This window comes from Bufo gargarizans, chromosome 8, assembly GCF_014858855.1.
Source record: "Bufo gargarizans isolate SCDJY-AF-19 chromosome 8, ASM1485885v1, whole genome shotgun sequence".
In the NCBI taxonomy this organism is placed as follows: Eukaryota; Metazoa; Chordata; class Amphibia; order Anura; family Bufonidae; genus Bufo; species Bufo gargarizans.
Window position 1 is genome coordinate 47665258 of NC_058087.1, and position 24017 is coordinate 47689274.

At 44.8% G+C, this 24017-nt stretch overlaps 1 protein-coding gene across 1 annotated transcript in view; it reads right to left on the reverse strand.

The window, feature by feature from the left end:
* Window positions 1-15832: 15832 nt before the first annotated feature.
* FTCD (formimidoyltransferase cyclodeaminase) overlaps window positions 15833-24017 on the reverse strand; it is a 70810-nt gene continuing 62625 nt past the window's right edge. The window contains exons 10-14 of the mRNA XM_044305025.1: window positions 23592-23753; window positions 23402-23445; window positions 22139-22277; window positions 20936-21031; window positions 15833-15949 (exon numbers count right to left, since the gene is read on the reverse strand). Of these exons, the coding sequence (XP_044160960.1) occupies window positions 15866-15949; window positions 20936-21031; window positions 22139-22277; window positions 23402-23445; window positions 23592-23753 (525 nt within the window). The 3' untranslated portion in view covers window positions 15833-15865. The remainder of the gene's footprint in view (window positions 15950-20935; window positions 21032-22138; window positions 22278-23401; window positions 23446-23591; window positions 23754-24017) is intronic.

A 24017-nucleotide genomic window follows, 5' to 3' on the forward strand; every position in this document is an offset into this window, starting at 1 on the left:
TCACACAGCTGGCTGGTACAGGAGGGAAGATGACCTGAAAGTCACCTCCAATCCATAAACTTCATATTCTTCCCATATTTTCCTAATATTTCATGGGTTATGGAAATGGGAAAGGAACCATCTTTTCAGAGATGGTTTTGGTTCTCCTAACCCACCTTCTAGGAAACCCGCGGACAAATCAGAGATTCCCGCTCTGAGATATAAAGGTTCTCGGGCACCCTGTATTATCTTCTAGTCGTATTTGTTATCAGATGATGCGTAAAATTGTACTGATTATCAATATCTACTATATTTCTTGATTGGACTTACGGGATATGGAGAAATGGGCAAAGCAAAGATGCTGCCAGGTTTTCTCCCTATGGGGCAAAGGACTGCCCCTGTTCCAATTACCCAAGGCTGGACCTGAACGTGTCATAACCACTCCCCGCTTCAGAGTAGGTAAAAACAGTGACACACTCAGGTCCTGGGTCCTTCATCTACCATCTGACGTCGTCTAACATCTCGACCGCCCGCAGGGACACGGGCACCCCACCATCTTGGATTATTATTTCAAAGACTTTGCCTATTACTGGACACTACCACGGTAATTCTGAACTTACAGACATTCTATTCCCTTCCACCTCTAACTATTTCTATCCAAACCAATCTGTTCACCTGGCAGGTATATTTATCTGTCAGCTTTAATATATATATTTTTGTGTGTAGTTTTAGAATAAAAACTAACGATTTCATCGTTCCAGTTTTGCCCTTGTTACTTGATGACCTGATCTATGCTAAGAGCTCTGTCCTCAGAAGACATACTACCAAATTGTGTTATTTTTATAAATTGTTAATGTACTAGCTAGGTTGCAAATAACCGTTTCGTCCCTTTAGGATTAGCTAGCCGGGGTCTCTTCGCCCCGATTCAATACGAAGAGTGGTGGCAGCAAATTAATTTGATTTCCATCGTGAAATCAGTCATTTTATTTTTACCGATTGTACATACAATCGTGATTGCATCCTTTCTGGGCCCACCAACCAATCTTACACGTCTTCTGTGCTCACAGTGGATTCGCCTCCAGGAGTCTCTAGTTGACGAGACCTGTATGGCAACTGTGGCATAGTACGACGGGATTGGCGGGTGGTCGTCACACCTAGTCTGTGGCAGGTACGGAATTTTGACTGAACGCCGGTTTACAAACAGCTTAGTTCCCGATTTATCATCTTGCAAGAACCCTGTACCTTTCTCTACATTGAACCATATCACGGTGGCAGTCCTCCAATCGAGTACTGAGTCGTGAGGCAGCAGGCGGTCAAGTATTCGGACAACCCAGTCTTAATTTGCTTTCCTGTATTCCCAGGCATCGGTGGCATAGTTAGTCACTTTCCAGGGCACCATGGGATTCAGGGCATCTCAGGCCTCGTTCTTTCTGGGTGGTTCGCTCCCTCTGGGCGGCGGAGTGGGATCTTCTGCCGCCTCCGCCGCACCAGCCGGCGCGGTAAATGCCGGCATCTCCTTCCCTGACCCTCGAACAAGCTGTGAGAACCAGATCTCCTCCACTGTGTCCTTCATAGAAACATAGAACGTGTCGGCAGATAAGAACCAATTGTCCCATCTAGTCTGCCCAATATACTGAATACTATGAATAGCCCTTGGCCCTATCTTATATGAAGGATGGCCTTATGCCTATCCAATGCATGCTTAAACTCCTTCACTGTATTTACAGCTACTACTTCTGCAGGAAGGCTATTCCATGCATCCACTACTCTCTCAGTAAAGTAATACTTCCTGATATTACTTTTAAACCTTTGCCCCACTAATTTAAAACTATGTCCTCTTGTACCAGTTTTTCTTCTTTTAAATATTCTCTCCTCTTTTACCTTGTTGATTCCCTTTATGTATTTAAAAGTTTCCATCATATCCCCTCTGTCTCGTCTTTCTTCCAAGCTATACATGTTAAGGTCATTTAATCTTTCCTGGTAAGTTTTATCCTGCAATCCATGTACTAGTTTAGTAAATCTTCTCTGAACTCTCTCCAAAGTATCAATATCCTTCTGGAGATATGGTCTCCAGTACTGCGCACAATACTCCAAATGAGATCTCACTAGTGCTCTGTAGAGCGGCATGAGCGCCTCCCTCTTTCTACTGGTAATGCCTCTCCCTATACACCCAAGCATTCTGCTAGCATTTCCTGCTGCTCTATGACATTTTCTGCCTACCTTTAAGTCTTCTGAAATAATGACCCCTAAATCCCTTTCCTCAGATACTGAGGTTAGGATTGTATCACTGATTTTATATTCTGCTCTTGGGTTTTTACGCCCCAGGTGCATTATCTTGCACTTATCAACATAAAATATTAGTTGCCAGATTTTTGACCATTCCTCTAGTTTTCCTAAATCCCTTTCCATTTGGTGTACCCCTCCAGGAACATCAACCCTGTTACAAATCTTTGTGTCATCAGCAAAAAGACACCTTACCATCGAGGCCTGCAATTTCGCTGATAAAGATATTAAACAATATGGGTCCCAGAACAGATCCCTGAGGTACCCCACTGGTAACAAGACCATGGTCTGAATATACTCCATTGACTACAACCCTCTGTTGTCTGTCCCTCAGCCACTGCCTAATCTATTCAACAATATGGGAGTCTAAGCACAAAGACTGCAATTTATTGATAAGCCTTCTATGTGGGACAGTATCAAAAGCCTTACTAAAGTCCAGATAAGCGATGTCTACTGCACCTCCGCCATCTATTATTTTAGTCACTCAATCAATAAGATTAGTTTGACATGATCTCCCTGAAGTAAACCCATGCTGTTTTCCTTCTTTCAATCCATGGGATTTTAGATGTTCCGCAATCCTCTCTTTAAAAAGAGGACCTTTCACCGATTATGACACTGTGAACTAAGAATATAGACATGGAGAGCGGCGCCCGGGGATCTCACTGCACTTATTATCCCTGGGCGCCGCTCCATTCTCCTGCTATGTCCTCCAGTATCTCCGATCACAAAGTTATGGTAGGCGGAGTCTGCCCTTGTTCTTCTGTAGCGCTGGCCAAGCGCATTGCAGAGCTCACAGCCTGGGAGAAAATAACCTCCCAGGCTGTGAGCTCTGCGCTGAGATTAGCCAGCGCTAGAGCAGAACAAGGGCAGACTCCGCCTACCATAACTTAGTGACTGAAATCTCTGCCTACTATAACTTAGTGGCCCGGGATACCGGAGGGCATAGCGGGAGAACGGAGCGGCGCCCAGGGATAATAGTAAGTGCAGTGAGATCCCCAGGCGCCACTCTCCATGTCTGTATTCTTAGTTCACAGTGTCATAATCGGTGAAAGGTCCTCTTTAAGGAGAGGATTGCAGAACATCTAAAATCCCATGGATTGAAAGAAGGAAAACAGCATGGGTTTACTTCAGGGAGATCATGTCAAACTAATCTTATTGATTGGGTGATTAAAATAATAGATGGCGGAGGTGCAGTAGACATCGCTTATCTGGACTTTAGTAAGGCTTTTGATACTGTCCCACATAGAAGGCTTATCAGTAAATTGCAGTGTTTGGGCTTGGACTCCCATATTGTTGAATAGATTAGGCAGTGGCTGAGGGACAGACAACAGAGGGTTGCGCCGCTCTCCATGTCTGTATTCTTAGTTCACAGTGTCATAATCGGTGAAAGGTCCTCTTTAAGTATGGTTTCCATTAATTTCCCCACTATTGATGTCAGGCTTACTGGACTATAGTTGCCCGATTCCACCCTACTACCTTTCTTGTGAATGGGCACAACATTTGCCAATTTCTAATCTTCTGGGACGACTCCTGTTGCCAGTGATTGGTTAAATAAATCTGTTAATGGTTTTGCTAGTTCGCCGCTGAGCTCTTTTAATAGCTTTGCGTGTATCCCATCAGGCCCCTGTGACTTTTTTTGTATTAATTTTAGACAGCTGACTTAGAACCTCTTCCTCTTTAAAGACACATGCATCAAAAGATTCATTAGTCTGCTTTCCTAACTGAGGTCTTTTTCCTTCATTTTCCTTTGTAAAAACTGAACAGAAGCATTCATTGAGGCAGTCAGCTAGTTCCTTATCTTCTTCCATATACCTTCCTTCTTTTGTTTTTAATTTGGTAATTCCTTGTTAATTCAGTTTGGGGAGGTCATCTCCGAAGAGCATCTCACTCCAGTTGGGCTTGGGCACCGCCATCTTGGCTTCTCTCTCCCTGGCTCCAACTGGTGATGAAAGAGGGGCTTGAGGGGAGGAGCTTCCTCTCCCTCTTTGCACACTGTAGTACCGCTCCCTGTAGGCAGGGCCAGATTTTCCCTCTTTAGATAGGGGTGTGCCTGGATTTTCTCGCTCTGTTTGCTCACAAAGAAGCTGCGCCAATACATTTAAAAATGGTGATTTAACTCTTCAGGTGCCGGCACGCAGAGTTTTGCGCTTGCCGCTCCACAGTAAATGCATCAGAATAATTTTTAAAGTTTTTTTGTAAATCCAGTAGACTAGATAAAACAAATTGTCTTAGGACCTGGACTTTCTCTCCTTTCCTACACGAGAGATACGATTGATTTTTTGAACAAAATAGACACTCTGAATGTTGATTCCCCCTGTCTACTTGCTAGTATTGATGTTGAGTCTCTGTACAGTGCCATTCCACACGAAAAAGGATTACAGGCAGTGACCTATTATTATCTATGTACCCGCGGAACGCACTGCAAGGAACAAATCGCACCTGTTGAAATGATCTGCTGGCCTCTTTTGCACCGGGGCCCCTGCTGTCACTAAACAGCACTCTCCTCTGTGAAGTCATGGAGGCAGCGTGTGTGTTCCATCACACTCAGCGCTGCGCTCCAACAATGCGGTCCAAGCCCCCAAAAGTGTTTGTAGCCGATGCGTTCCACCGTCCAGATATGTCGATTCCAGTGGGTGGAAGACATGAGAAAACGCTGGTATTTAAATCCAGCGCCGCCTATCATTTACTTCTGCAGCATCGTGCACCTGGGGGACTTGGCGATAGCACTGGGGCCATCATATGTGAGTAAATTATTGTGGCATTATCATCCTTTTGCCACAATCTTTTTGATATGCTTCTGATACAGCTCATTCTTATGTTTTAGGTGGAGCAGACGAATCTCTCCATCTTAAGCTACACACGATTCATCTCGGTCCGGTTGCTTTTTATCAACTTTGCCCCAGCCTCCCCTCCCCTGTTTTTGTCTTTTTCTATATATCTATATTTATCTTTTTTGAGGATCTCATTACCTTTCTTTCACGGACCCCCTGATGAACCCACACTGGGGAAAACACATTGGGGTAATTAGGAGTAAGGTCATTGATTAGGGCCTTTATAGGGTTAATTAGGAAAGAAAGGAGGATGAAGAGGCTCCACCATCTCCGTGCTGAGGGCGAGTATAGGGCATTTGCAGGGATATTTCTTTATTGACCTGCCTCTCCTCTGCTCCCCATTGACCCCAGGCCTTGATCATTATTTTCCCTTTTTTTTTTGCAAAAATTTTTTTGTATTTTTCATTATTTAATACACTTACCTACTATTTAGTGCTGCAAAAGTGGGCAGTAAGACTTATCAAGTCTATTTTTAATAAAGAGTATTTTTTAAGGGTCCTTTTTTTTGTTTTGGTTATACTTGAGTTTTATGGGACTTTATGTTATCACATTTTATATCAGTTGATGTTTACGAGTGTCCATAGGCACACAGATTTAACGGATTCGGATCCTGTTCGGGCGTCAAATGCAACCACAGGTGCTCCGCAAGGTGTCCCTTTAAGATGTTATAAGTGTTTGTCATGACGCCAGGTACAGTGAAGCAACAAGGGCACAGGGCCCGTTTTAGCGAAAAGGAAGGTACCCAGAGTAGGAATGCCAGAGTGGTGTAGGGTGACCTAATGTCCCTTAATGGTGTTGCACTTGTCACGGTACTCCTACCTAGATACAATGGAACTCCAGGCGTGGCCGTCCATTGCAGAAAAGGGGGTAGTTGGTGAAGGAGATTATGAAATAAATTGAATCCAGGCCTTGTGATGAACTTGATAACAGCTTTACTTGAATAAGCTTTCATCAGGAACCAAGTTTCTAAGGCCGCATGCACACGACCGTGGTGTGTTTTGCGGACTGAAAATCGCGGATCCGCAAAACATGGATGGCGTCCGTGCGCGTTCCGCAATCTGCCGAACGGCACGGACAATCTTCAATATAAATGCTTATTCTTGTTCGCAAAGCACGGACAAGAATAGAACATGTTATATTTTTTAGCGGGGCCGCGGAACGGCGCAACGGATGCGCATAGCACACGGAATGCTGTCCGCATCTTTTGCGGCCCCTTTGAAGTGAATGGGTCCTCATCCAAAACGGCGGCTCGGATGCGGACCCAAACAACGGCCTTGTGCATGAGGCCTTACTCTGTCTTGGTCACTAGCAGGCTTTGGCATTAATTCTGGCAGGCAAACACACTTGATTATGCTACATCAGTTACTCTCTGGCTCTGCTGTGCTGTCAGGATTAAATAGGAACTTTTCTTTTGCTGTATGCTGCAACTTAACTTTTGTAATCTGGTCTGTCCCTCACTTTATATAGGGAACTTTCTCCTTGGCTTCTGGAGCTTCAGGCTTCATCAGGTCTGAATGCGCTCCTACTCTAGGAGTAGCATTCATGTGCACTTTTGCCCCACCTATCTAAGAGGGGACCTTGATTAAGGTGGTACATGTAGGGGTGTGTGCTCCTACTCTTATAGGTTGCTGATGCACATAGAGTTAACTAGGAGCAACACACTATATGTGCAGGGTCTGCGCTCCTGAACATAAATGCATAACAGCATAGGGAGGTTTAGCATTAGGACCTGCCTGAACTGAGAGCACCTTGGCACTGGGTAGGTGGGCACAGATGTGTTTTGATCAAAATGTATTGGCTAAGTGTCTCAGATTTTATCATTAGACTGAGGGCTTAGTCCATATGTTATGTTTGCATATATTACTATAGTGCATTATTTTCTGTGACTTTATAAATGTAGCCATGTACATCCGCATATGTTCTGTATCTTTTTTCTGTGATTGGCTTCAGGCATTGGCCTTGGTGTCCAGCAGAGCTGAAGGTGCTCTAGCAGGGCTTGCCCAACAGGGACGAGCTCCTGCCACACAACGTCCCTTGACAGGGGGTAGGCTAGACTTTCTCTTATCTCCTTCTGGGGAGGAGTTTAGTTAATGGAAAGAGGGTTTCATCCTCTGTCCCTGTAGCTCTGCCCCGGCCGACACCTAACTCTAGATATTAGACCCATGCCTGTAACAACCCCACACTGCACTATGAAAGAATCAGGATCCTGTGAAAGTGAAGTCATTAATAAGGTAACTTGGACCGATCATATTTCTGTGGGAAGCTTTCCAGCAGGGGTGAGGGTTGTTTGCAGCTACTTTCAATATAGGGAGAGCGCGTTATCACTTTTTACTTTTAGATTGTTCTCAGAACTCCATAGAAATTAATAGAGCATGCTGGGAGTCGCCGTTTCACCACAGCTGGAGTGCCAGAGGTTAGCCATCACTGCCCTAGGGTGTTACTCAGCACTTTCACTTGACACGGGACAGAACGCAGCAAGAGAAAACTGAACCACTACCTATAGGATTAGCTAATATGAATCACAGTGACTCACAAATTCAGACAACAAGTAACGCTCCAATAACCCTAGTTGCAGTAAGACCCGCAGTTAGCGTCAACCAAGTCCAATAGCAGACACGGAGGTGAGAAGTTGTACTTCAAAGACTGGAGTAAAGGCAGCAGCTGATGGTGATGACGATTGTCAGAGGCAGAAGCGTGGTCAGAGACAAGCCAGAGGTGAGAAGACGGTATCGGAAAGTAGCATGGTAGGTGCAGTACTCAATGCAGGTGGCAGGCAAACAAAATGCTTAACAGGCTGGGTTAAACACAGAATATCTGAACACCTTTGCTATTACTGATAATAACTCAATGCTCAGGCAACTTCCTGGAAGAGGAAGCTGCTCTTTAACCTTGTAACCCCGCCCAGGGACCATGCTGGGATACAGGAAGCATGCGCCCTCCCTGGAAGCAAAAATGACAGGAAGCCACGGGGATGCACCCTTATGGGACGGAGCACGGAAGCAGTGTGGCCAGAGGACATGTCTGGCAGAGACAGCGAGGCAGGAGATGCTGGGATATGACAGGTGAGACAGCAGGAGGTATGGTAGAAGGCCCAGGCCTAACACTGCCGCCATCAACGGGCAGGCTGCAGTTCATCTATACAGCATGAAAAAAATAGTTTGAACCGATATGCTAATGAGACCCCAAGCTGTATAGTAAGTACAGCAAAATACAGTGGGTGGGGGGGGGGGGACAACTTAGGGAACTGGGCCATAATCATTAGGGCTTGGGCCCCAGATCTTTTAAGACCCTAGCAACGCCCCTGTGGGAATTGCCGATTTTAATGTGTCCATTTTGAATTCTGTTTCTGATTAGCTTGTTTAAAAGGGGTTGTCTGGGCTTTTACGATTCATCACCTGTCCTCATGTGGCAGGCGCAGCACTATGAAGTGCCTTTTGCGCTGTGGCATTAGAAGAATTTTGATATCTCTGACTTTTAGTCTAACCAGACTGTCTATTACTCTGTAATTCCTCTAGAGCAGTTCTATGGAAAAACCGGAATTAGACTTACCGGTAATTCAGTTTCCATGAGATCATCACGACGGCATACAAGGAGATTGACCCCTGACCTCTGTAGGGGCAGGAACAGAGAAAGGTTAAATACCCTCCTCCCACCACCAACACCAGTGTTTCCAAAATCACACAGAGCAACCCGGTGGTGGAGAACAGTAAAAAACAAGAAAAAAAGGTATTACTCCATACCTTCTAGAGACCTGGGTAGGTCAAATAAATTGAATCAAGGGAGGGAATAACGTGCCGTCGTGATGATCTCATGGAAACTGAATTACCGGTAAGTCTAATTCCGGTTTTTCCATAGCATCATCACGACGGCATACAAGGAGATATAAAAAATATATCAGTTAAGGGGGGGCTACAGCCTGGAGGACTTTCCGTCCAAAGGACAGATCAGATGATCTGGAAAGATCCAGGCGATAGTGCTTTATAAAGGTATGAATGCTGGACCAAGTGGCAGCACGACAGATTTCCTCCAGAGAAGCCCCAGCTCTCTCCGCCTGAGAGGAGGACATGGCCCGGGTGGAATGGGCCCTAATGTGGACCGGACATGTAAGGTTCTGTAGTTGATAACAAAGACTGATAGTTTCTTTGAGCCATCTGGCTATAGATGACCGGGAGGCTTTCTGGCCCTTAAGTCTTCCTCCGAAGAGAACTAGTAGGCTGTCCGACTTCCTAAATTTTTCGTCACAGAGATATAGTTTAAGACTGCCCGTCTAACATCCAAAGAGTGAAATGTGGCTTCTTTGTCATTAGCAGGGTGTTGACAAAAGGAAGGTAGGGTAACTTCCTGGCTCCGATGAAAATTTGATACCACTTTGGGGAGAAAACCCGGATCCAGACGGAGAATTAATCTATCATCTAGAATACGGAGGTAGGGTTCCCTGATCGATAGGGCTTGCAATTCTCCTACTCTGCGGGCCGAAGTTATCGCAATTAAGAAGGCCGTTTTCAAGGACCATAATTTTATAGGACAGTCAGACATGGGTTCAAAGGGCGGTAAAGTAAGGCCTGTAAGCACGATGTTCAGATCCCAGGAAGGGACACGAGCGGTGATCGTTGGGCGAAGCCTCGTCGCTGCCTTGATGAATCTTTTGATCCAACGATGACCGGCTATATCTTGGTCAAAAAAGCAAGCCAGAGCTGAGATCTGGACCTTCAAGGTAGAGGGCCTAAGTCCCAGATCTAGACCTTGCTGTAGGAAGTCCAGTATTCTTTGGATGTTAGGTTTACGTAAATGTGGCGATTCATCCCCACTCCAAGAACAAAAACGTCTCCAAATCTTAAGGTAGATCGCTGACGTTACCTTCTTCCTGGAAGCTTTCAGAGTAGCAATAACTTCGTTTGATAGTCCCTGAAGTTTCAGGGTTTGGAACTCAGGATCCAAGCTGCTAATTTCAGAAACTGCGGGTTTGGGTGTAGAACTGGGCCCTGCTGGAGTAGGTCCTCCCGTACCGGAAGGGGCCATGGATCCTGTAGAGAAAGACTCTGGAGAGATGAGAACCAACTTCTCTTTGGCCACAGGGGAGCGATCACAATCACCGTGGCCTTGTCCTGGAGAACTTTCTGCACCACCTTCGGGATTAGAGGAAGTGGAGGGAAGGCATAGCATAGATTCCAATGCCAACGGACGGCGAAGGCGTCTAATGTATGAGGCCTGTCCCTGGGGTTTAGGGAACAGAATGTTTCCACTTTTGAGTTGGCCCTGGTGGCGAACAGATCTACGTCGGGCAACCCCCATTTCCTTACCACTAACCTGAAGACTTCTGGACTTAGAGACCACTCTGTGTGATCGATCCTGTGGCGGCTGAGAAAATCTGCTTCTTGATTTAGTATCCCCTTCAGGTGAACTGCCGATACAGAGGCCACCTTCTGTTCTGCCCAAGCAAAGATCTTTGTTGCCAGTGCTTGAAGGGTTACGGACCGGGTTCCCCCCTGGTGGGAGAGGTAGGCAATGGCTGTAGTGTTGTCCGATAGTACCTTTACATGATGATGACACAACATTTCCTCTGCCGCCCTCAATGCTTCCCAAACTGCTCTCAGCTCCCTGAAATTCGATGATTGGGATCTGATCAGATCTGGCCAAGTGCCCTGAAATATACGGTCCCCGACCTTTGCGCCCCAGCCGGACAGACTTGCGTCTGTTATCACCTGCAACTGAGGAGTCTTCTGCCAGGGATTTCCCCGGGATAGGTTCTCGTGGTTTTTCCACCAATTTAGGGACCGCAGAATTCGAGATGGAGGACTTACTTGGCGATCTAAAGAGGATTGGCACCTGTTCCAGACACTCAGTATCCAGGATTGGAGTGGTCTGAAGTGTATTTGACACCAGGGGACTGCCGGAATACAAGATGTCAGCAGACCCAGCATGCTCATCGCCTCTCTGATAGAGCAAGATCTTCTCTTTTGAAAGGACCTGACCTTTTGTCGGAGAATTGATATTTTGTCCTGAGGTAGGAACACTGCTTGCTTTCGGGAGTCCAGAATCATACCTAAGAAACGAACCTCCCTTGAGGGGGTGAGGACGGACTTTTCCTTGTTTACGATCCACCCCAGGTCGTCTAGGATGGAGAGAAAGACTTTCAGATTTGAATTGATTTGTCTGCGACTTTCGCTGACCAGAAGGAAATCGTCCAAATAGGGGATTATCATGAGTCCCTGTCTTCGGGCGAAGGCAACCATCTCTACCACCACTTTGGTAAATATTCTCGGGGCAGACGAAATCCCGAAGGGAAGGGCTCTGAACTGGTAGTGATGGACGTTTCCTGATATATCCTGGATTGCAAACCGGAGAAAACACTGGGAGCTGGTGTGAATGGGAATATGGTAATAAGCGTCTCGCAGGTCTATAGTGCACATGAAGACGTCTTTGCTTAACAGAGGGATTGTAGATGTTAGGGTCTCCATCCTGAATTTCTGATAACGGATGAATTTGTTTAGAGGTTTCAGGTTTATGATCGTCCGAAAGGTACCTTCTTTTTTCCTGATTAAGAATAAAGTTGAATAAAAACCCTTGCCTCTTTCTAGAGGTGGGACCGGGGAGATTACATTCATTTGAAGAAGTTTCTGGACTCCTTGCCAAAGGTTCATTTGGAACCGTGTCAGAGAAAATTTGTTTGGGGGTCTTGAAGACCACTCTATCTGATAGCCTGTGCCGACTACCTTGGAAATCCAGGGGTTCTGGGAGATGAATTCCCATGACCCCAGGAATCTTGAGAGTCTTCCCCCCACTCGGCCGTCATTGCTTATCTGAAGGTTTTTGCTGGGAGAAGGACCCTCTTCCTCTTCCTCCTTTTGGGTAACTCCAACGCCCTGATTTCCCTTTTCCCCTGTAGCTCTTTTCTTGACCCGAGGGGGGGCGAAAAGGATACCGGCGTTTGGAAGGGCGATCTTCCGGAAACCCTTTCTTCTTATCCGCGGCCTTCTCTAGGATCTTATCTAGCACCGGGCCAAACACGTATTCTCCGGAAAAGGGGATGGAGCATAGCTTTAGCTTAGATGTCTTATCCCCCGACCAACACTTCATCCAGAGGGCTCTCCTAGCTGCATTGGAGAGCGCCGCATCTCTGGCGGAAAACCGAACTGATTCGGCAGAGGCATCCGCCAGGAAAGCTGTGGCCGACTTTAAAAGGGGGAGAGACTCCAGAATCTGCTCCCTAGACGCTCTGTCTTTAATATGAGTTTCCAGCTCTCCCAACCAAAGATACATGGACCGGGCGACTGAAGTAGCCGCAATATTGGTCTTAACGTTAAACATGGACGCCTCCCAGGATTTCCTGAGGAGACTGTCCGCCTTACGATCCATCGAATCTTTGAGTTGGGAGGCATCCTCGAATGGAAGGGACGTCTTTTTGTTCACTTTGGCCACCTGTACATCAATCTTGGGAATTCCATTAAAAATTTTAGATTCCTCTGGATCAAATAGTAACCTATTTTTGAACGTTGCCGGGACTCCCAGTCGTTTTTCTGGGTCTGTCCACTCATCAAGGATCATATCCCTAATGTTTTCATTGATGGGAAACACACGGGTCTTCTTAACCCTCAGGCCCCCAAACATCTCCTCTTGTACCGAATGGGTACGTTGTACCTCCTCCACACCCATGGTCGACCTTACAGCCTTCAGAAGGTCGGATATTTCTTCCGTAGAAAAATAATATCTGCGTCCCTCGTCGTCTGAGTCAGAGACTCTCTCCCCCTCCTCCCAAGACTTAACAGAGTGGGCACTTTCCTCCGCAACGACTTCTATATCAGAGGGGGATGGGGATCTAGCCCGCTTCTTCTTTGGTTGCGGCAAATCGGGGGGATTAGCGGACAGGTGGGCCAGGGATGAACGGATCTCCTCCTGAATCATAGTTTTTAATTCCTCTTTTAGGGAGGGTGCCTCATCCCGTACGATATTTGAAATACAAGATTTGCACAATTTTTTGGGGTAGCCCTCAGGGAGTCTACTAGAGCAGGAGACACATTTGAGTGTCTTCCCCATCTTTTTCGGGGTTTCCTTTGCCTAAAAGAAATGAAACGGCAAGTATAAGGAATATGGCCCACCAAGAGGAGGGTGGGGGGGGGGGGGGCATGCGGGTGGATGTAGGAGCCTGCGCCCTGTCGTAGCTGCACTGAGCGTGGAGCAAGAGCCCCCTCCTCCCCATATCCTCGTGGGAGAGGGGGATCAATCAGACTCCCTGACCCATACATAAATACCCCCGAAGGGGACTCACAGTTAGTAGTGCTGGCGGCGGCTCAGCTCTGGGGGACCGCTCCGGTACCGACATGGTCGCCTCTTCCAAAAGGTAAGGGTACCGCACAGTGGGGGACCGATCCTGGGAGCGTTTGTCTGGAGAAGGCCTCGATTTTTAAATTAGGCTCCCTGCTGCCGCCACTGACGTCACTTCCGGTCGCCGGCCGTGACGTCATACATATGCGCCCAATGCGCCGGCGCGCACCCAGCTGCCGCTGATGCCGGAGGGGAGACTGCGCCAGGGAACAGGCCCCGAAAATCGGGACGAGGTAGAGCCCCACACACCCCTGCCCAGCGTTAGTACTGGACCGCGGGAGGGCAGGGGGACGCCATGCAAGATGCCGGCGATTTTCTTAAGGTATCCACGCTGAATTCCTAGCTTCATCTCCCTGCATACAGGGAGACCTTTCTCTGCCCTGTCCTCTGTAGGGACAGGAAACACTGGTGTTGGTGGTGGGAGGAGGGTATTTAACCTTTCTCTGTTCCTGCCCCTACAGAGGTCAGGGGTCAATCTCCTTGTATGCCGTCGTGATGATGCTATGGAAACAGTCGGTTTAAAGAGCACACCAAATGCTTGAAATAACTTCTCCGCAGCAGAAGATTGTCCATGTACAAAACACATGTTGAATAAAGTATCACAAAATGTCAGTATGCATAAGATGGTGGTTCAACCTAGTCATTGAACATAAAATGGTTGATATATTTCTCTCTAGAGTATCTGTACTCGCACTTTATGATCTCTGAGAGGTATATCTGAGGTCTAACTAATAGTTCACTTGCTGAATTTGGTCACAATTTGCAGTTAGCAGTAACTATTTGCAGATTGGTTGAGTATGATCTGGTATGGTTGTATGCAATTTGGATTGCAATATGGAATTTTGCTTGTGCCTTTTCTAAGATACTGTCCAGATCAGAAGCAGAATAAGAATTCATCATGGAAGGAAAATGATAGTTTATTTTTTTATGCCAAGATTTTAAACACAGAACTCTTCTGCAGATGTTCAGCAAACATGCAGTTCTTGCTGCCATTTTAACCACTTCTGCGGTAGCATCAGCAAGGAATCCTGCCCGCCATTTTTAATAATGGCAAGGATTCCAAAAACTGTTCTCTGCGGTACGACTTTTTATATGGAGTTTTAATTGCCCCAACCATAGATAGTGACTCCTAGCTACACAAGTGGATGAAATATTTGGTCTCAAAATTGCCAAGGTCGCTTCATGTTTTTTTTTTTTCAGAAAACCTTCTACCTTCCGGTCGATTGGATCTCAACTGAGTTGAGTCTTCAAAGGAGGCGATGTTTTCTTGGCAATTTTTGCCAACGAAACATCCACTTTTGCAACTGAATCCCATTTAACAGCATCCTCTTCACTAAAAGGATATCTCCTCTTTAATCTTTAAATACTCCAAATTACTACAAGTATTTTCTCCAAACAATCAAAATAGAACAAGAGCACACTCACAACCACCGGGACCACTCTCTGTTCTCCCACATCATTGCATGTGCCTGGATCTATCATTTTGGCATCCTCACAATGCTTTTATATACATTTATTACCTGCCAGAAGACAGACGCCATACACACGAACTTTGTGTACCCATGGCCATATTGCGGCCTGTGTACACTACGCATTACAGATGCGGTCCCATTCACTTGAATGGGAAACGTGTGCAAGAGGCCTAAGGGACAGGAAAAACACAGGAATAGTAGGAAGGGGAGGGCTTTTAACTTCTCTGGATGTGTTTTTCCGGTCCTTCGCAGGGGTGAAGCAAACTGAGGCGTGCTGTAGTGGAAATGAGTGGGGGAAATGTAGTTGTCACTTGCTACTTAGCCAGGATTTAGACAAAAATTTATTAAAGAAGCACTCCCACAAAAAGAGATTTATTCGCGAATATGTTAGAAAGGTAGAGGATATAAAACTATAGTGAAGGTAATCTAACCAGTGACTGTATTTGTGAGTTACCTCCTCCCTTTTGATCCTCAGCTGTGCCATGTGACCAACACTTTGACTCTCCAAATAACACAGCAGTCTGAGCGGATCCGCTCCATTCAGACTGCATCAGGGCTGGACGGCTGCGTTCGGGTCCGCTCGTGAGCCCCTTCAAACGGAGCTCACGAGCGGACAGCCGAACGCTAGTGTGAAAGTAGCCTTACATTGACACAGCCGGGGATCAGAAGGGAGGCTATAACTCACAAATACGGTCACTGGTAAAAAGATTGCCTTCAGTACAGTTTACGTAATGTACCTTTCTAATGAGCCGGAGAGTAAAAAAAAGTTGTGGGAGTGCTTCTTTAACATTGTATGACATTTTGATAAATGTTGGTCATGAAAAACATCAAAAATACCATACATGATAAACACCACAAGGGGGTGACTTATGCTTGTAACAAGGTTCCATTGAATGTCTGTTGTACCAATATTACTTTACAAAAAGTGTAGAACGGTCACAAGTGTCTGAGCAGAGTCCATTTTTATTTTGTCAAATTTTAGCTTCGTCCTTCACAAAGTAACAGCACAGATTCTGCAGATTTCTTTGCCTCATCCAACAGTTGGGAAGCCTTCTTCTGGGTCTAGAGGGTGACAAAGACAAAAAAATGTCAGCTTCTGTAGGCCTGTCAATGCAATCCCCTAACACCATTGAGCACCCCCCCCCCCCCCAAAAAAAATAAAATAATATTCATTAACTACATAGTATGCATCATCTAAACCTCAAGGTAGCAATCCCTGCACAACTTCACTATGGCCACATTACACAAGCTAGCAGTTAGTAAACATCCACCATTCATGTCCAAAATCTATGTTGATGCATGTACATTTTTTATTTATAAAAAGGTATATCAAGGATATATATATTATGGAGTTACAGCACTCCAAATTGAACAAATTAAAGCATTTCTTTACATAAAAAAAAATATTCTATATATCTATATCCATAGTATGCATATCAAAACAAAGTCATTAATACAAGAACAACAAAAAAATAAGACAAAGGAATGGATAGGGCAGGGGTAGGCAACCTCTGGCTCCCAGCTGTTGTGAAACTACAACTCCCAGTATGCATACTTGCTCTGCTCTTCTAAGAACTCTTATAGAAATGAATGGAGCATGCTGGGAATTTTAGTTTCACAACAGCTGGGAGCCAGAGGTTGCCTACCCCTGGGATAGCGAAAGGAAGAAGGGGGGGGGGGGAGGAAGGGTAGAGGGTAACAGAGGAAAGGGTAAGTGAGAAATATAGGTTACCAGTCAAGATAAATTTAGAGATTGGTTGTACTATGTAAGATATAACAAACACTTAAGTAAGCATCAGGTCACATTAAAGGGAACCGGTCATGTGGATATTTGATTACAATCTAATTATATACAATCATTAACTACTAAAAAGTGCCTTAGATGTATTCACTTACTGGTGGGACAGATGGTTACCTCATAATATACACACAAAGATGCCACATGCTAATGAGCTGATTCGAGTCCAGCGTGATGTCATTGAGTCCAGTGTATATTTAATTCAGAGCTATAACCACTCCCCTGCCCACCTGCTGCTGATTCATATGGAAAAAAACTGTCATTCAGCAGCAGGTGGGCGGGGAGAGTCAGGAGCTCATGAATATTCATGACTCATCATTATCAGCTGGAGCTTTTCAATACAAGATGTTGGCAGATTGACTGGGTCAATTAAAGAAAGGTGACCCAGTATTTTGCTAAGCGAATCAGTCATTTATGTTGCCCTTAGTTAGGACACCATAAAACTGGTGACAGGTTCCCTTTAACAACATTTTTTGCTTTTTCTGGGGTCAAATATGTAGTCAATTTTTCCCAAATTTCCTCATATCTGTGTGTTATGGGCCAAATACAACCGCATTTTTTCATAGCTTTGAATGTTCTTGATTTCCAAGAACCACTCCTTAAGTGTGGGGGGGGGGGGGTTCTTTCTGCAGCCACTTCCTTGGTATTAATATCTTAGCCGCATTGAGGCAAAGCATACATAACTGACTTTATAGAAGCATGACATACATCAAACCAATATATGAGTGTATGTCCCAATCTCTCCTCCACATCTCCAACAGCGATCGGGGATCTCTGGGTTTACTCTGTAACAGAGCCGGGGTTTTATACCAGCGTGATGTCAATTTGTATTGAATCTCTTAATAGAGATAGCATTTTTAGATTGAGTGGGCATTTCTCAATATGTAATTTGTTTGTGATGCTTTAAATTGAGAGTTTAAATCTTTGCCAAATTTCTCCAGATATGCAAGTGGTTTTGTCGAGTCAGTTAATTCGTAACATTTGGAGATCAGGTGATCTCTGGAAGAGCGACTGCGGAGGAGAGACGAGACCACAGTCTCTTTAGCTGTAACAACATGATTGGGGTATTTTATCTAATAAATCAGAGCTTTTGGTATTGGGCTTTGGGAATTGTAACTTGGCATAAAGATGTTCTAAGGTGTTTAGTGGTATGATTTTTTTGTTAACGTAAATTGTTTTGAATTGAGTCTCTCCTAATAGTTTATTACTTTTAAAAATATTCTATGCCATATGTGCCATATGTTGGGGATGAGGCTAATGAGTGGTGTGTCTGGACTTGTTGTAGAGAGAAAGTTTAGAGTTTTATTTAGTGCATGCCATTTTTTTAAGTGTATGATGTCAATTTATTTTTAATATAAATGTACTTGATAAATTCTATAATTTCATTTGTCTGCAGCCACCACTAGGATGTGCTTACTGCATACAGAGTTATAGAGCTAGCATTGTACTCAAGGGAAATAATTTTTACAAATTTGAATGCAGTTAGTGAAGGCTGTATGTCTGCTGTGACAGTAACAGCGAGCAAAATAGTTCAGTTGCTGTACCCACACCACCACAAAACCCATAACCGTACCATGACTATATGGAAGATGTGGTTGATGAGACCAGAGTAGTGGCGTCGCTAGAGGGGGGCGAGGGGGGGCAATTGCCCCCCCTATGTTGTTCCTTGCCCCCCCAGGTGCCCCCCCGCTGATTCCCCCGAGTGAATACTAATGAGCGCTTCCATTAAGGAAGCGCTCATTAGTACAGAAGGACCAGGAAGTGGTGAACGCTCTGTACTCACCACTTCCTGGTCCTCGGCTGTCGGCTGTGCAGGGCTGCGCACAGCGTGAGGTCGCTCTGTGACCTCACGCTGTGCGCGCCAGTTTAGAGCACGCACAGTCGACTGAGGAGGGAGAAAATGGCAGGCGGCGTCCGTCCAGGAGCAGGAGAGGTAAGTGTTTTTTTTTTTTAATTTTATAAAAAATGTGGCTGCTGGGGGCATTATGGGGGCTAATAGGAGGCATATGGGGCTAATTGGAAGCATATTTGGGGGCTAATTGGAGGCATATTTGGGGGCTAATTGGAGATGTATGGGTGCATTTGGAGGCATATTTGGGGGCTAATTGGAGGCATATTTGGGGGCTAATAGGAGGCATATGGGGCTAATAGGAGGCATATGGGGCTAATTGGAGGCATATGGGGTCTATGGGGTTAATTGGAGGCATATGGGGCTAATTGGAGGCATATGGGGGCTAATAGGAGGCATATGGGGGCTACTAGAAGGCATATGGGGGCTAATAGGAGGCATATGGGGGCTAATAGGAGGCATATGGGGGCTAATAGGAGGCATATGGGGGCTAATAGGAGGCATATGGGGGCTAATAGGAGGCATATGGGGGCTAATAGGAGGCATATGGGGGCTAATAGGAGGCATATGGGGGCTAATTGAAGGCATATGGGGGCTAATTGGAGGCATATGGGGGCTAATTGAAGGCATATGGGGGCTAATTGGAGGCATATGGAGCTAATTGGAGGCATATGGGGGCTAATAAGAGGCATAATGGGGGCTAATTAGAGGCATAATGTGGGCTAATGAGGCATAATGGGGGCCAATGGGGCTAATAAGAAGAATAATGGGGGCTAATGAGGCATAAGGGCTTATATGGGGGCTGATATGGGAGTGATGAGAGGCATAATGAGGGCTAATGAGAGGCATAATGTGTCATCCACAGATCCCCCATAACAGTGTGTCTTCCACAGATCCACCATAACAGTGCGCCTGTGCACTGACGAGAGACAGAAAGAAGGGGAAAGAATCCGTGGAAGCAAGCAGAGGACGGCACAGCAGACGACTGAATAGCTTCTTTTGTAAGTAAATTGTTTTATTATAACTGTATCCCTGCAGACCGCAACTCTCTCGTATTTTGTAATCTTATTTTGTTTTTGCCCCCCCATTTTTGACTGTGGTATCTTTGTGCCCCCCCTATATATTGTTCCTAGAGTCGCCACTGGACCAGAGGCCATCTGAGTGGCACTCAGGGGAAGGGAGTACCTCATGAACAAGGCATGCACTGTCCACTAATGCAGGGAAAGCAGAGCTGTTGAGGTGCAGCTAGCACATTCAGAGGACAGGAGGAGCATTATACAGTATAAGTGGTTAGCAGCCGTCATGCCAAGAAGAAGTGAGGTGCAAACACATGGCACAACCCCCACCTTCCCATCCCCATTGAGGGGTTGAGCACTAGAAAAAGCCTGCAGTTGACTAAAGATGTCTTCCTCCTGCAGTAGAGGGGCCTATTGTGCATCTCCATTAGTGTTGAGCGAAAAATCTTCCAATAGCGAATTCTCATTGCGAATATCGGCACTTCGAAGAATTCACTAATATTTCTAATATAGTGATATATATTCGTAATTTCGAATATTCTAGATTTATTTTTCATCAGTAACCTCCCTTCTTGCTTGTGGGCCAATGAGAAGGCTGCAATGTCTATCTGAGCTTAGCAACATCCCTAGCAACCAATAGGAAAGTTGCCTACCCCTTACTATATAAGAGAACCTCCCCAGCAGCCCTTGTATGCAGTATTTTGGAGCTCTGAGAGAGACAGCAGTGTTATTGCTGTGCTCTCTGCTTTCCTGTGTCATTACAATATATTACAGATAGTTAGTGGGAGATAGTCAGTGCAGGTTAGATACTGATATAGTGGAGCTGATAGGTTCTGCTGTCCATACATACAGGCTACATACATAGTGCTGGATCATGTCACAAAATATTCACATCATTAGTGCCGATTAGCACGATCACGAATATATTGGAGCACTCTATCTGCATATAAAGCTATTCTAATGTTCTGCCGTGCCAACCATTTTCTCCAGTCTCAGGAAACTTTAAGCAGCTTGAAAAATCTAGCTATAGTGACCCACGCCTGTATTGCGCAAAGTTAATTCCCAAATATATGACAAATATTTGCTAAATATCGTGAATTCGAAAATAGTCCCTGCCACTCATCACTAGTCTTCATACCCACAAGCCTATGAAAGACAGGTTACAGTAGCTGGGCAGTCTGACATGGAGGGGCTGCATGGGAACAGAGTAGGCAAGAGGAGTAAGAAGAGGCTGCAATGATGACTAACTGGCCAATGCTGCAAAAACTGCATCTTGAACTTAAAACACTACAAAATTCCTTTAGAAAAAATAAAAATGCAGCAATATTTTAGTTGTATTAATTTTGACACAGTCATGCATAGTTTTACACCCAACTTGCCATTACCTGACTTTTAAATTCCTCATCCTTGATCTCTCGGAGGTTGATGAGAACATTAAAATAAGCTCCAAACGTTCCAGTCTCTAAAGCTTTAGCTGCTACCTAAGTTAAAAGAATAATCATAAGTCACACATAAAACACTGTATAAAAACACAACATTTAGAGCACCCATACCAAGTTTCCTGTCTGGCCGAACATAAAGCCAAAAACTGGTATGCTAACTGGATACCAAGTGATGTAATTAATGAAGCAAAAATTACAATGTACAAAACTATCATTGTAAAGGGGAGATTAATTAAAACTTGTGCAAGGGAAAAGTAGAACAGTCGTCTGTAGCAACAAATAAGAGCTCAGCTTTAATTTTCTAAGACCCGTGCAACAAACAGAATCTGAAGTCAGTTTCCATGAGCAAATTCTCTATTATTTTTGTATTAATTAGATAACGAATCCTCAAGGCTAGGCTTCAGAGACTTTGCATACATTGCAAGTAATCCTAACTGTATATAAGTGAACGGGGTTGCATTGAGACCTGCAGGTTTCTGTGACCACAACATGATCATTGAAAGAAAGCCAACCCTGCAATTTCAAACATTCAACATATTCACTTCCATCATCGTGATGACTTGTACGCAGCACTACACTGCAATCTATTCCCATGTGCCGTGTCACAGCCAAAGTTACCATGTGGCCTCAGCCTACATCCCATAGTCCTAATGCTCTCCCACATCCTGCAAACTATGAAACAAACATGATAGTGCTAGGTCCAACCCATTAGCCTTCTCGCTAGGGCTAAGAAGGCCGTCCTGCCTGCCACATTCAGGTACTGGGAACACCCCAAAGATCTGCCATTTTGGAGATTCTCTGACCAGTCACATAGCCATCACAATTTGGTGCTCGTCAGTCATTCAGGTCCTTACATTTCTCCAATTTCCTGTTTCCAACAAATCAATGGTATTCACCTCACCCGTCAGGGGTTTTAACATTATGGACTTCATGCTTTATTTAATTTGGTGCCGTCCCTTTCATTTCTGCTTGGATACATCTCTAGATATATTTATGCAGAAATTCAAATATACTATGCCAAATAAAAATACTTGTAATTGGCTGTAATAGGAAGGTTAGGCGTTTGCCGTTACCAAAATAAAAGTCTAATACACTGTAAAAGTAAAAAATAAATAAATCTTAAAACATTTAATGCCATGTAATTACCTGCAAGTCTGATATACACGATGGATTGCCATGTTTAGAGAGCTCCAAAAGTGGCTTCCACAAAGTGCTTATTTTTTCAGCTAGGCTTAGGGGGACACCTACTGCCTCCTTCAGGCCATTCTGTAGAGCCTGGAAACGTCTGTTGCGTTTAAAAAAAAAGTAAGAATACATGACAAATTACCAGGGACATAACATACCTCATCAAAATACAATGCAGGGAGTGGAGCATGGTTAGCTCCAGGTGTAAGCCCTGCAGCTACAGAGTCAGAAAGAGCCCTGGTCTACCCCACCCTTGACAAAACAAACCTAGAACATACGTTTCCAGCACCTGCTCAGAATTGCTTGGTATTAATGCTGAACCAAGGAGGAACATAGTATTGTTAATATCCTCCATATATGCACCACCAAGAGGATCATCCATTCAAGGAAAAATGAAATTGTTCCTCCTGTCCAATGTTATATTTGTAAAAGTTTATATCACTCAGTTCATGGTTTACTAGTAATAGAGGTTTGTATTGGCCATTAGACTGCACACCAGTATTGTATAGTGTTACTATAGTGTACACATACCGCACAATATAGGGAAGTGAAGTGTGGCTGAGAAACTAAAATCACCTAAAAATGATTTAAAAAAAACACACACACACACACACACACACACACACAAAATAATGTGCCTCCCAAGTCCAAACCCCAAAACAGGTCACACCTCCTAAATGGTTGTTAGTAAATGCCTTAGGCCTCATGCACACGACCATTGTTTGAGTCCGCATCCAAGCTGCATTTTTTGCAGCCCGGATTCGGACCCATTCACTTCAATGGGGTTGCAAAATATGCGAACAGTACTCAGTGTGCTGTCCACATCCAATGCTCCAATCCGTGGCCTTGCAAAAAAAAATAAAAAATTATATACGAACATGTCCTATCCTTGTCCGTTTTGCAGACAAGAAAAGGCATTTCTGTAATGGGTAACCCGTTCCGTAAATTGCGGAACGCACACGGGCGGCATCCATGTTTTGTGGATCAGAAATTTGCAGACTGCAAAACACAGCGCGGTCATGTGCATATAGCCTTAAAATGCATGTTGAACATCCCCTGATGACCAAGGAAGCCCCTCGCATCTACAAGATCTGACTGTTGTCCTATACATAGCGACACCTGGGGTATGTGCTGCTGCCAAATGTTATTTGGGCAAGGTGTCAGTAAAGTGATAGGTTTACAGAACATCTCAGACATTTGTCATAGTAAAACATTTGCCCTCACATTTGTTGCTCTTCTTCAGTCTGTTTGGGAAGCTTTAGAGCGGCCTGCAGATGGGAACACAAGAGGGGAAAAACAGACATGTAGGCAGTAAAAGATTTCAAAGGCTAAATAGCTACAGCTGGATCCAGGAGCTGAGGAAAATGCAGAGTCTGGGAGGATTTAAGAAATACATTTTTTTTTTTTAAATTACCATATAGCTTCCAAATGCATTAGAGTCTGAATCCACAAGAGTTAGTAACTGATCGACTGCATGATGAAAAGAAGGAATCAGCTCTCTCATTACTCCATCCAAAGACTCAAATTGACGTTTTCCATAAGTCATCTGCCCGACCATACATCCCAGTGCTGCGCCCTAAAATGAAAGAGTGTTAGTGGGACATACACCATGTCTGCATCAAACCTCAAAATCCAGTTAGGCGAGTGAGGAAGCAAGCCTGCTGTTCTGTGTAATCCCCCGACATCTATACATACTTTATATGTCCAAGAACCCCATAATTATTAGTGCTCACGGCTCACAAACACAGATTTGTTAATATTTGAGAGTGATGGGTCTTGTGTATGTAGAAAATGTTCCAGATCTTTGAGTTCAGCTCATGCAAAATATGGTGGCACCAGC